General features: G+C 44.1%; 1 protein-coding gene across 2 annotated transcripts in view; it reads right to left on the reverse strand.

The window, feature by feature from the left end:
- LOC120997793 (Golgi integral membrane protein 4-like) overlaps nucleotides 1-14,415 on the reverse strand; it is a 181,592-nt gene that overhangs the window by 63,704 nt on the left and 103,473 nt on the right. For both annotated transcript variants that reach the window (XM_040428086.1, XM_040428078.1), the window contains exons 7-8: nucleotides 6,839-6,949; nucleotides 189-425 (exon numbers count right to left, since the gene is read on the reverse strand). In XM_040428086.1, the coding sequence (XP_040284020.1) occupies nucleotides 189-425; nucleotides 6,839-6,949 (348 nt within the window). The remainder of the gene's footprint in view (nucleotides 1-188; nucleotides 426-6,838; nucleotides 6,950-14,415) is intronic.

The raw sequence follows: 14,415 nt of genomic DNA on the forward strand, positions 1-14,415 counted from the left end.
ATAATCCCTTTAAGTAAAACCTACAATAGCAAAGCCAGTGGCAAACGTTGCTAAATATGAATCTTTTAGGAGCAAAGGAGAGAAGAAAACAAGTGCTGTATATGCTATACTTGTTCTGTACAATTGTTGACTTCGAACACTGAATCCAAGGACCTAACCAGTGGCAGAAACGAAATATGTGCACATACCTCTCTGCGGGCCTGAAGACTGTTAACTGTCCTGGTAAATCTGGAAACACGGCTGTCATTTCGTGTCACTAGCCTTGAGGATGCAGGTTGTACTGGGGGACTCTGAAGTAAGGAGTTCTCTTGTCCTTCAGGTTGACCTTGTGTCAGCTTCTTCACATGCCCTCCCGGGATGTCTTCTGCGTTATTCTTACTTCCCTTTGAGTTCTGAGGCACCTGTGGTTTATGTTCTTTGAAATCCTAAGGAAGAAATGAATCAGTTGTTACGAAAGATGCTACAAAAAGGCTCCACACATAGAACTTTTACATCTAATACACACAGCTGTCAACGCGCCTCCAGCCTAAAACTCACAAGTAATTGTGGAGCAAACAGCAGACCTGGCTTCTCAGCTCTAAGCTAGACCAGGAACAATGCAGTTTAGCTCATAAAATATTAAAACCATAAAAGACATAACAAAAGATGTCACAAAGGAGTGTAAAACACTAAGGAGGGGAGGTCTGCATTATGCTATAACTGCCAAAACCAATTAAGGGTCTGAGGGGATTTCTTCTAGCTGCAAAAAGACCAGATGTAGGGCATATCCCAGCTTCTCGTATATGTAGATTTTCTACGTATAATAACAATCTGTTAACACATTTATAATGCAACAACCATCTACAGTACTTATAGCAATAAAAGACTGCTGCCCTAGCCCTTGTAATGGAGAGGTTTGCACGTGTGGCCATCATGGATTGTGTTGGGCCAAGTTTTGATATGGGGCCCTAAACGAATTATTAAACATTACACGTGTGGTGGTATAGATAGCAAAATAATATTAAAAGATATCAGAGTAGGAGAGCGCCTGACCCCCCCCCCCCCCCCCCCCCCCCGATATTCTTGTGGCTGGCCATAAAATCAGTGATGCCTTATTCCCAAAACCAGAACACCAGGTCTGTATACACAAAACCAGGGGAACAGAACAACACACAGGAGATTGCACTTCAGAAACCTTATCATAGCCTTTGAGATGTCCTCAGATGTCATCCTTGTGGAGCCATTTGAAAGGTCAGGCAGAGGATACCATGACCTGCAGTATGGGTCATATATCAAATCCCATACAGATGAAGATTCATCAACAAAATACTGGACCTAATTTACAACTTGGCCATGTGTTGCTCAGGATTGGAATTAGGTCACCCACCGGTATCACCTGTGTGAACGTCACCTCAATCAGGGCTCTGCAAGAAGGGGAAATTAAAGAATGCACTATGTACTGTCTCTAAGGGCTGTATTACACCAACAGATTATCTGACCAATTTCTGTCCAATCAGACCAAAAGTTGGTGCAGATACAGATCGCGCTGCTGGCCTATGTGGGAGGAGCCTGCACCCCGGGAATCTGCTTGTGCTCCTACCACACAGTGCTGAAGAGCGATCTGTGTCTGCAGGGGAGAGCCGAATGTGAGCTTCAGGAACGGGACAAGGGGAGTAGTTACTGTGTTTTTGTTTTGTTTGTTTTTTAACACAGAGGGAGCACAGAGGACTTTACTACTGTGAAGGGGTCACAATGGGCATTCCTACTACAGAGGGGGCACAGAGGACATTACTACTATGAAGAGGGCACAATGGGCATTACTACTATGAAGTGGCATAAAGGGCATTACTACTGTGAAGAGGGTGGACATAACTTTTGGGGCACAGAGTGGGCATTATTCCTGTGAAGGGGGCACAATGGGCATTACTATTGTAAAGGGGCACAGAGGGCATTACTACTGTTATGGGGCACAGTGAGGGCATAACTACTCTGAAGGGGCACAGAGAGGGCATTACAACTGTCAAGGGGGCACGGATAGGGCATTACTACTGTGAAGGGGGCACAATGAAGGAATAAAGTACTTTAGGAGGCACAATGTGGGCATAACTACTGTGAAAGTAGTACAGAAAGGGGAAAAATACTGTGAGGGGGCACATATCTGGACAAAACTACTGTGAAGGTTGTACAATGAGGGCAATACTACTGTAAAGGGGTACAATTTTTTGTATAGGGGGGTGCCAGACAAAGGACCTGCCACGGGTGCCAAACACCCTAGGCCCGCCACTGGGCTCAAGGTAAAAGAAGGAGGGGAGGGTAACATTAAAATCAGGGTGACCCTTTAAACTCCCATCCTGAGTCTAAGTGGTGATCCTGATAACACACATCAATTTTAGCCTTAGAGGTGATATTTGAATTAGGAAACCCATTTTTAAATACCATTTTAAGAACACTTAGGATTTCTTATCGGTATTTGTAAGCTAAAACCAGGAGGGGGAACTATGATGGAATAAACTGTGCCTCTTCTGTGTCTGGGTCCAAATTCTGGTTTTGACTGAAAAATACTGACCAAAAACATGAGAAAGCGTTCTTAAAAGGGGTTTTCCGTTATCAGGAGGAAACCAGCCAACCTCTAGGAATTGCCTATAATATAGAACAGGTAAGTACTTAACCGACAGATCCCACAGTGCCACTCTTGTTCTCCCAGCTGGGCTCTATTTACCTGGCTGCAGCGGTGACATCATGTTAAGAACATGTGACTGCTGTAGCTAATCACTGGCCTTGTCGAGTGCACTGCTGAGGCCAGTGACTGGCTGCAGCGGTCAGGTTATTGACACAATGTCACTGCTGCAGCTGGGTAATTAGAGCCCAGCCAGTAGAACCAGAGTTGTGGATTGTCAGGTGAGTGGATTGCAGGGGTTGTCTGGTTTCCTCCTAAAACCGGACAACCCCTTCAATAGGGAAAGGACCCCAAGAAACTCATTAGTCAGATCACAGCACGGGTACAAGGAGTATCTGAAAGAACCAACATGACAATGTATTTCACAAATTGCTCATAGTCAAGTGAGAATATGTACTGCTTAATTTTCCTTGTGGTGGCGCTACAGGGTTATTAAACACCTGCTACTAGTTTCTTCCAGAGATTACATCTGATTGTTAGGGTCCTAGAAGCAGGGCCTGAGAGGTGGGGAGGGGGGCCCATAATCTCACTTTTAAAGAACTTACTCTGGTGGCCCAGAATAGTATTTACTTGATGGTTTGAAACACAACATTCTCGTAATAACTGAGAAGACGCTCTGCAAAATCAATGGCACATGCTGCAGCGAGTACAGACCTGAGTTTACCTGTCCATAGTCCGGTCGTAACACTTACCTGGATTACTGCATTGTATACTAATAAAATGTGGTCTGATTGTTATCCAAGTCACAATTATACCACACAATCTACTACTAAACCAATAACACAAAACACTTGTATCATTCATATCTTTTATTTAGCACATTGAGTAAACATCCACAGATCAAGGAGAAAATGTAAGTGAACCTCAATACAATGACTCCAAGAAAGAAACAGTGTATTGGGAAAAGATGTTTCCGTTAAGGAGGGGAGATTGGAAAGGTTGGACCAGAAGACTGATTAGGCCTGGTTCACATCACCGTTTAGTTTTCCGTTCTTCAGATTTGTCAAAAGAACAGAAGAATGAACAAGAAAATGGATCCTTTATTTTAAAAGGGTTTTCCAAGATAATAATATTGATGACCTATCCTCAGGAAAGGTCGTCCATATCAGATTGGTCTGACACCCGGCACCCCTGCTGAACAGCTGGTTGAAGAGAAGGCCACATGCCGCGGCAGTGCCGCCTTCTCTTCATGGTTTTCGATGTTGACAGTGAGTAGGTGCAATTACAAGAAGCTGTCCCACTCACCCCTCTGGGACGACTCGGTACTATACACTCTAATAGGAAGGAGCTGTCCCATAGAAGTGAATAGGATGGCTTCTTGTAAGTACACCTGCTGGCCACTGCGATGTTGATGGTGAGCAAGTATACAATGAAGGGAAGGCAGCGCTCGTACAAGCGCACCTTCTCTTCAAACAGCTGATCGTCGGGGGTGCCGGGTGTCAGACCCCCGCCAATCTCATATTAAGGACCTATCCTGAGGATAGGTTTATCAATCTAAAAATTTCGGAAAAACCCTTTTAGCATCCGTAAGTTATGCACATTTTGCATCCATTTTAGCCATTTCCGTCTGAGATATGTTATATAAAAAAAAAACAAAAAAAAAAAACTTTGTGTAGGACTAAACAGCGATGTGAGCCCAGCCTTACAGAGCTACAAGAAGCTGGAGGAGACTACAAACACATTGTTAAAAACCTGAGTATATACCAATCTACAACTGGAGAAAATACCGGAAAAAAACTGATCAGTTTTATCCCCATGCATTCTGAATGGAGAGCATTCCGTTCAGGATGCATCAGGATGTCTTCAGTTCAGTCCCTCTTAAGTTTTTTGGCCGGAGAAAATACCGCAGCATGCTGCAGTTTTCTTTACGGCCAAAATCCTGAACACTTGCCGGAATGCCGGAGGCGGCATTAATTTCCATTGAAATGCATTAATGCCGGAGCCGGCCCCAAGTGTCCCGGCAAAACGGATCCAGTTTTGCGGTCTGCGCATGCACAGACCTTTAAAAATGAGAAAAAGATATATAAAATATTGGATCCGTTTTTCCGGATGACAACCAGAAAGGCTGATCCGGTATTGCAATGCATTTGTAAGACGGATCCGTCTCACAAATGCATCCGCTTGCGTCCGGATTGCCGGATCCGGCAGGCAGTTTTCGGCGATGGAACTGCCTACCGGTATTCTCTGCCGCACGTGTGAAAGTACCCTAAGGAAGCCACTGCTGTCCAAATAAACATATTGGGGCCCATCTCAAGTTTGCCCAAGACCACCTGGATGTTCCACAGTGCTTCTGGGAAAATGTTCTATGGACAGATAAGACAAAAGTTGGACTTTTGAGAAAAACAGCACAATACTATGTTTGGAGAAAAAAAAGACTGCACACCAACACCAAAACCTCACACCAACTATGAAGCATGGAGGGAGCATCATGATTTAGGGATGCTTCAGAGTTGAGCGAAACAAGCTTTGGATGCTTCAGCCGAAGTCACTTAGTTTAAAACTTCGTAATAATACTGTACAGTATTAGAATGTATGGGCTCCGATGAGCCGAAGTAAGTTATTCGCGAATTCGCCCGTGACTTCACTGAATAACTTCGGTAGTTGATTTTTTAAAAATGGAAAACCATTTTCAAACTTGAAACTGAACTAGTCTTCGGTTCCAACTAGAATTGAAGCAGAGTTCGCTTTCAAGTTTCAAAGTGGTTTTCCATAAAAAAAAAAAAAAAAAATCAACTACTGAAGTTATTCCACATGTACGTCGTGTAGGACCGCGCTGCTTCTCAACTCTCAGAAAGGATTCCTCCTATATTCAAGTCATAGGTATATTGCAGACCCAGGAAAAGTTGCTCTGTGAAGTATCAGAAAGGCGCATAGATAGTGAAGCACCAATCGACAGAGTCGCATATAAAAAGTTTTACTTATACTCACAAACATGATAGAGTTAAAAGCATATCAGCAATAAAGTCACCCTCGTATTCCTGCCTGACCCAGGTTTCGCTCACGCGAAGCCCCTGACGAAGCGTGAGCGAAACCCGGGGCCCCTGACAAAGCATAAGTGAAACCTGGGTCAGGCAGGAATACGAGGGTGACTTTATTGCTGATATGTTTTTAACTCTATCACGTTTGTGAGTATAAATAAATCTTTTTATATGCAACTCTGATGGTGCTTCACTATCTATGCGCCTTTCTGATACTTCACAGAGCAACTTACCCAGTGGGACAGTGTCTCGTGTGAAGATTGATGTTCCTTTTCCTGGGTCTGCAACATACCTATGGAGGAATATAGGAGGAATCCTTCCTGAGAATTAAGAAGCAGCGTGGTCCTACACAACGTACATATTGACTAGTGTGAATTCTACCCACTTCACTTGGGGACCTGCAGCGCAATATCTACAGGCAACGTATCAGAGACTTTTTTATTATTGAAGTTATTCCACAAAGTCACACATCTAAAGCTCGCTTTGCTCAATTCTAGATGCTTTAACACCTTGCGACCACAATCAGAGTTGCCACCAGTACAGAAATTCCTGGACAGTCCATAAAAATAGAAGACATTTTTCCAGTGTCCTTAAAAAGAAATTAGATGTGTCCGTGAATTTTTTTAGGCTGGTGGTACTTGACCAGGTCGTCACTTTGATAGTAATTTTCAGTATTTTAGAGCACACAGTAAATGCTGGTAATGTGTTAAGTATTAGTATCTGACCTATAGACATGTACTACTTATAATCTTTATAGTTCATAATAGTTTTCCAATTAGCCCTTATAAAATGTTGGTTGTCAGCGATTCTTAGATAAATTGTCCAGAAAAGATAAAAATTGGCAACCCTGGAGGGAATAATGAATGAAAACATTTCAGAATGTAAGGGCAGCAGTCCATGACCTCACGTTGATGAGATGTTAAGGAAAGCAAAAAGACAATGAACCAAAGCATTCTGGGAGTTGTAGTTGTTTTTGGAGAGCCACAGGCTGGAGACCACTGAATTAGAGGACTGTCCATGATTTTGTGAAGAGAAAAAGAGGAAGAACTTTCTTCAATCCAATGCAGAAGTACTGATGTGTACTCCTGAACAAATGTCACATCATCTTATGTTTGATATCAGTGCACGGTCATGGTCTGGTAGGTGTCAGCTCTAGTGTTTGATGACAATTGAGGTCTTTTTGAAACATTCAGTATCCAGTTACCTTTTTAGTGTCTGCCAGGGATTGCTGATGTTGTGTGTCAGTACTTGAGTCTTTGAAGCTTGGCATTCTCTTCAAAGCATCCTTCAACTGGCGAAATTCCTCCATCTGGGCCTAGGAAAGGCAAACCATATAGTAGATGAAATTTACAGTTCTGACAAGTTCCCGTCAGGGGGTCCAAATGATAATAGTGGTGAAAGATCTAATTATTCACAGACCGCCACCATTAAGACTTAGCCTTTATTGATACCTTAAAACATACTGAGAGTTGGTTTCTCACCCTATATAATCCAGTTAGCGGACCGGGCTTATATCAAACCAGAAACTGGTGGCAGTATACCCGGGCTGAGGAAGCGCTGTTTCACTGGGGCAGTGAAAAGGATCTCTCAGCTTGTTGCCTCTCTGTGAACACTATACCAAGCTGACCTTACCTGTTCCTCAGGGACGGCGTGACGTCACGCCTTGGTAACCAGTGACTAGACCGTATCTCGCTGGCTCTACGTAGTTGACGTCCGGCGCCAACGAGGTGCGATATTAGTCACACATACCATACAAATGTCTTCTAAAATGGGGATCAGAGTATAGGGGAAACGGGAAAGTAAACTGACCCTGATGTTTCCCTACTCTTTATACCCTGCCTACAAACGGAATGGCTGCCCCGATAGGAGGTTCCTGATACGGGATCTCCCCTATGTACCTTAGGAAGGCCCCGACATCAGGATAGAAGCCACCACCGCTGATACAGGTCAATATGTGATTACAAAAAAATAAAGGGAAACAAATAGATATTTCAGATAGTGTAAAGATATACAAAATGACAATAGATCCACTTAGTCAAGACTTCTATCAATGCTAAAACAAGTTTACCAATGTATCAACCTACACCTACTTACACCACCATACCTCATAAATCCATATCAAACAATGACACTGTCGTCTCGGAAGCGAGTGGACTTACATGTACTCTCTCCATTTTCATCTGAATAGAGCAAGCACTTGTAATTATGCCGCCGCTGCAAGGCAGACAACGTGTAGTGTAATTAAGAGGACACAGCGCTTGCATGGAGCGATACCTTCTCTTCAAACAGCTGATCGGCAGGGGAACCAGGTGTTGGACCCCCAGCCTATCAGATATTGATGACCTATCCTGAGAATACATCATCAATATAAAAGCCCTGCACAACCCTTTTAAGACTGATGACCTATCCTCAGGATCATTATTGGTGGGAGTCCGACACCCCACACCCTCAGCTGTTTGAGGAGAGGCTGCAGCGCTCCACTGAGCACCACAGCCTCCTCACAGATTATCAAGCATAATGCTGTATAGTGTATGTGATTGGTATTGCAGCTCATTTGAATGGGACTGTGCTGAGGCTAGCTCATGTGACCAATGAATGTGACGTCACTGGCCTAGGAAGAGTCTGTGGTGCTCACCAGAGTGTTGCAGTCTCTTCAAACAGCTGATCAGCAAGAGTGCTGGAAGCCGGACTCCCACCAATCAGATACTGATGACCGATCCTGAGGATAAGTCATCAGTATTAGGCTACTTTCACACTAGCGGTAGCCTTCTCCGGCAGGCTGTTCTGGCGGGTAAACAGCCTGCTGGATCCGTGCTGCGGCTAGTGCACGCGTGCCGCCGGAAGTCTGCTCCAGCCCCATTGACTATAATGGGGGCGGGCCGGAGTTCCCGCAGCAGCACGGCAAACATGCCGAGAGGCGGCCGGGATAAAACTACGACATGCACGTGTGCACTAGCAGCAGCATGGGTCCGGCAGGCTGTTAACCCGCCTGAAGAGCCTGCCGCTAGTGTGAAAGTAGCCTTAAAGGGGTTGTCCGGGTTCAGAGCTGACCCTAGACATATCCTTATTTTCACCCAGGCAGCCCCCCTGAGGCTAGCATCGGAGCATCTCATGCTCCGATGCGCTCCCTTGCCCTGCGCTAAATCGCGCAGGGCAAGGCCTCTTTGGTTTCCAATAACACACTGCTGGGCGGAAATCTCCGCCCGGCAGTGTGTTCGGTGACGTCATCGGCTCTGATGGGTGGGCTTTAGCGCTGCCCTAGCCAGTTTACTAAATCCCGCCCATCAGTGCCAGTGACGTTACCAGGCATCCTGGCAGCCCCATGGAGAGCCCCAGTACGTCACCGGATCTCCAAAAAATGCTTTTGCCCTGCACGATTTAGCGCAGGGCAAAAGAGAGCATCAGAACATGGACTGTTACGATGCTCAAGTCAGGGGGGCTGCCTGGGTGAAAATGGAGGTATGTCCGGGTTCAGCTCTGAACCCGGACAACCCCTTTAAACATTTAGACAACCCCTTCAATCACTGGGGAGCCAGAGGTTTCATTTAAGGGTTTTTTCCCCCCGTTTTTATATAAATAAAGTTTAATCATAGTATAATAAAACATTCTGCAACTAAATATGTTGCTCTTCAATTCTGCACCGGTTTAAGAAACATCATTTGTAATGTGCAAACCCTAAGCAACCTTCTGCCAGCTAAACAGCCTGGGCTCCAGACTGACACATTGTAGCAAACCATCAGGACAGGAGAGAGGTTCCTACCGATACTGTATTTATCTCAGACTATGTCTACGCTGGATACAAGTGCATCCCCCTGATCATACTGCTACTAGAATACACTATCTAGAATCTAGAACTGTACCTAATGTAAGGTAAAGGTAATGTGACAATCTGATGAGACATGACTGCTTACATCCAGCATCATCTTAACAGAACTCATGTATCCCGGGGGCAGATTATTATTATTTCTGGGATCCAAGCAAAGGTATGTTTAGGGGACACTGTCGCATTGCTGAACTTCGCTCTATTGCACCGATTGCCATGTTACACAGTGTAATGCCCCTTATGTGCCCCCAATACAGAATAACACATCCTTATGTGCCCCCAATACAGAATAACATATCCTTATGTGCCCCCAATACAGAATAACACATCCTTATGTGCCCCCAATACAGAATAACACATCCTTATGTGCCCCCAATACAGAATAACACATCCTTATGTGCCCCCAATACAGAATAACATATCCTTATGTGCCCCCAATACAGAATAACACATCCTTATGTGCCCCCAATACAGAACATATCCTTATGTGCCCCCAATACAGAATAACACATCCTTATGTGCCCCCAATACAGAATAACATATCCTTATGTGCCCCCAATACAGAATAACACTATTATGTGTACTCAACATAATATGGTGCCCCAACCTAATGTGATGCCCCCTGACGAATACTCAACCAGTCCACGAACGGAACAGACCTCTCGCTGCAGATCTGCTCTGGTCTGTCTGGTGGGTAGACTTAGCAGGTGATATGATGTCACTTCAAAACACCTGCCAGCACTACACCGCCGGTCACAGAATGTAAACTGTATCCGCATTCTGAGAACGCGCTAAGATGCGGTGGATGTAGGAGAATGAGGTGCCACGGCCAGGGGAACCCAGCTGCCAGGAGCAGCAAGGAGCCCCCTGATATTTGGGAGCCCATGCAATTGCGTTGTCTGTGGAGGCCAAATCCAGCCTGCATGTACCTTTAAGAAATCTGTAGTATGTACTTCCCAAAAACCACAAGCATAATGTGCTTCATTTCAGAAACTGAAGGAAACCCACAGGGAAGCTGTATGGAATAAATGACATTCTGCCAGTTCTGTCAATCAGACAATCACAGGTTACAAAGGACTGGAACGGTTACTGGTGACAGCTTTTATACCATGCAGTGGGTGTAAAGCTCAGAGCATCCTGCATGCCCCCGAAATATCCTCACCAAGAGTGCAAAAGGTAAAATACACTGAAATGTACACATTAGAAACCTATGCCTTCCCAGCTCACAGCAATTCAGTCCCAGTTGCGGTAAAGATTTCAGCTCCATTTCAACAGTCGCAGCGCAACTAGGGTCAGACGGAGCCATCACAGCATAGAGGTGCCTAGTAAAGATGACCGTATAACGTGGCACTACCCGCTCGCAGTAAGTATGGGTACAATACAGAGATCACCGCAGAGGTCTGTGACTAGGCAGTATTAGCGCATACATATTGCTGCCCATCTACCATTTGACATGACAGACATCAAATCTGACAACTGAGCAGAGCTTTTGACAGATATCAGCCTTTTCACTAATGGGAAGACTGCATTGTGTAAATCTGTTGCTTCATGTATGGCCAGTTTAAAGGGGTTGTCTATTAGAGAATTCAGAGGCATTAGTAGGGCCCTCAGTTCAGTATCCTCTTTTACTAGTAAAGGTAGAGGCCCAAAAAAAAGCAAGTTTCACTCCAGAGAACCTGGCACATCCATGAATTACACAGTCCACTGATCTCAGACAGACAGTGTAATACTTCATTTACCCCTGTGGTGGCGCTGCAGGGAAACTGGACACTTGCTACCAGGTTCCTGCTCAGATAACAGCTGACTGCCGGGACCATCAGCAGCTGGACAAACTGTGATCAGCTTAACATTAGGGGACCCTTAAATCATAAAACAAATTGACTAGTAGAAAAATTAGGAGATCAGCAGTATGTACACTGGACATGTTTCTCGGAGTAGAAGAACGCGAGTTCTACTGGGTGGGGGGGGTTAACACCTGACTGCGGAAGATAAATGAAATCCATTTAAAAGCTTTGCAGCACTGTAAATAATGGAGGAAGAATGCGTCCCCCATAATAAGTATGTGAGAAGCGTACAGATACAGTACAAGATCAATACTGATACATATGTAGCAGCGTACAGCCGGCCAAACACACTGTAGGGTACAAAACAGAGGACTGGATATTCTGCAGAACAGAGACTTGTCAGACATGACCTACAGTAGAAGCATTACAATAATCAATCTAAAAATGTCTGGGGGCAGACGGCATGCAGAAATATGGAAGGATTGGGGTCAGAGCTGTAGGAGTCCCACAGTCCTATGTGTATGACATCCTTCAAGTGTCTTTTTAAAGGATGAGCTTTTATATGTTCTTTTAATATTTTTAGGAACCTAGCATTGCCAAAGTGGTCATTTTTACGCAAAAGTACAGCAAAAAGGTAGCACAAATCTGCAGAAAATTTAGATTACACTTACTTGTAATTGGTTTACTTTGAGCCTATTACAGAACTCATGAAGGTAACGCCTTTTCCTCCTCAGGACAGGAAACAGGAACCAAAACCAGTCTTTTTCCAAGAACCAAGGAATATATATTAGAATTATCTCCTATATACAGTCAGGTCCATAAATATTGGGACATGGACACAATTCTAACATTTTTGGCTCTATACACCACCACAATGGATTTGAAATGAAACTAACAAGATGTGCTTTAACTGCAGACTGTCAGCTTTAATTTGAGGGTATTTACATCCAAATCAGGTGAACGGTGTAGGAATTACAACAGTTTGCATATGTGCCTCCCACTTGTTAAGGGGCCAAAAGTAATGGGACAATTAGCTCCAGCTGTTCCATGGCCAGGTGTGTGTTATTCCCTCATTATCCCAATTCCAATGAGCAGATAAAAAGGTCCAGAGTGCAAACATATGTACTGCCCCAAATACTCTATTTCCTGATGATGTTACCCATGTACTTACCTGAGGGTTTCTTCACTAACATAAGAAAACTCTTTTCTGAATTTCTATGGAAGGGAAGGAAACCTAGGTTAGCGTATAAGACACTTACTCGGAAAAAAAACTAGAGGTGGTCTGGGCCTACCCGATATTAAACAATACTATATAGCACTTCACCTGCAAAGATGGTTGGAAATAATAAGTAATACCTCGCCAGATACAGATCCAAGACAAAAATCGGATTTGGCTGTTTTAGGCCCGACTTACTTGAAAATGTTATGGCTTCCAGACAGTAAAGAAGTTCGGGAACTTTCACTATCACTAGTACAGGGCACAATCCGTGTATAGAAATCACTACAACAAACGCACACATTATGGGAGGGCACATCACCACTACTATCGGCATGTTTAATTCCATATGTAGTGAAAAAAGACGAAACTATCTTGAGGTCCTTATGGTCCCAACTAAAAGATATGACTGTACACCTTGTCTCCTGGAGAGTGTTCTTGATCTGGCCAACTGTTGTGAAGGGTGTTTTCTTCACCAGGGAAATAATTCTTCGGTCATCCACCACAGTTGTTTTCCGTGGTCTTCAGGGTCTTTTGGTGTTGCTGAGCTCACCGATGCGTTCCTTCTTTTTAAGAATGTTCCAAACAGTTGTTTTGGCCACACCTAATGTTTTTGCTATCTCTCTAAAGGGTTTGTTTTGTTTTTTCAGCCTAATGATGCCTTGCTTCACTGATCGTGACAGCTCTTTGGATCTCATCTTGAGAGAGTTGACAGCAACAGATTCCAAATGCAAACAGCACACTTGAAATTAACTCTGGACCTTTTATCTGCTCATTGTAATTGGGATAATGAGGGAATAACACACACCTGGCCATGGAACAGCTGAGAAGCCAATTGTCCCATTACATTTGGTTCCTTAACAAGTGGGAGGCACATATGCAAACTGTTGCAATTCCAGCACCGTTCACCTGATTTGGATGTAAATACCCTTAAATTAAAGCTGACAGTCTGCAGTTAAAGCACATCTTGTTCGTTTCATTTCAAATCCATTGAGGTGGTGAATAGAGCCAAAAATGTTAGAACTGTGTCGATGTCCCAATATTTATGGACCTGAGTGTAGATGACACCTTAGGCAAAAAAGAAGGATCCGTAGAAATATTAATCCTTCAAATTTCACAGTATAGGGATGGTCTATTGAAAAGGCCGTTATCTCACTAACTCTTCTAGCTGTGGTAATAGGAAGGCCAAATTAATAGAAATCTCCTCTACAGGTTCAAAAAGAGCTGAAGTGAGGGCAGTTAACACTACATTAAAATCCCAGGGAGAAGATCTATTTCTCTGGAGAGGTGACCATCTGCTTACTGCTGTGTTAAATCTTTTAACCCAAGGGTGTTCTCCTGAGGGAAAAATCAAGCAGAATACTAGTTAAAACCTGTACGTCAGGGCTACTAGGGCTAATTTTCTTACTCCAGCTTTCCTGAAAAAACTCAGAAGAAGAATGTCCCGAGTGGCCAGGACATCAACAGGTCTATCAGCAAACTTACAGAAGGCCCTCCTAAGGTATATAGTAGAGGTTACTTTTTTCCTGCTTGCCAGCAGGGTGGAGAGAATATTACCTGAAAGCCCCTTCTTTGTTAAAATATGCCTTTCAATAGCCAGGTTGTCAAATGCAGATACTTTACTTCTTAATGGAAGACTGGTCCCTGACTCAAGAGCTCCTGGGTCTCTGGCAGGATTCAGGGAGTAGCTATGGACATCTTGGAAAGCCATGAAAACCAAACCTTCCTGGGCGAAAGTGGGGCAATTACCATCACCGTGGCCCCATTTTTCTCTGATCTATTTGAGAACTCTTGGCAGAGGTTTCAGAGGGGAAAAAGGCATAAAGCAACCCTTTGCTTCAAGATTGGGCAAACACATGTATCCCTAATGGGAGACCCCTGGATAGAGGGCGAATAACCTGTTCACTTTTTTGTTGGATCGCATTGCAAACAGGTCTACCTCCAAAGATCCCCAAACA

The sequence above is a fragment of the Bufo bufo genome, chromosome 1, assembly GCF_905171765.1.
Source record: "Bufo bufo chromosome 1, aBufBuf1.1, whole genome shotgun sequence".
NCBI classification, from domain to species: Eukaryota; Metazoa; Chordata; class Amphibia; order Anura; family Bufonidae; genus Bufo; species Bufo bufo.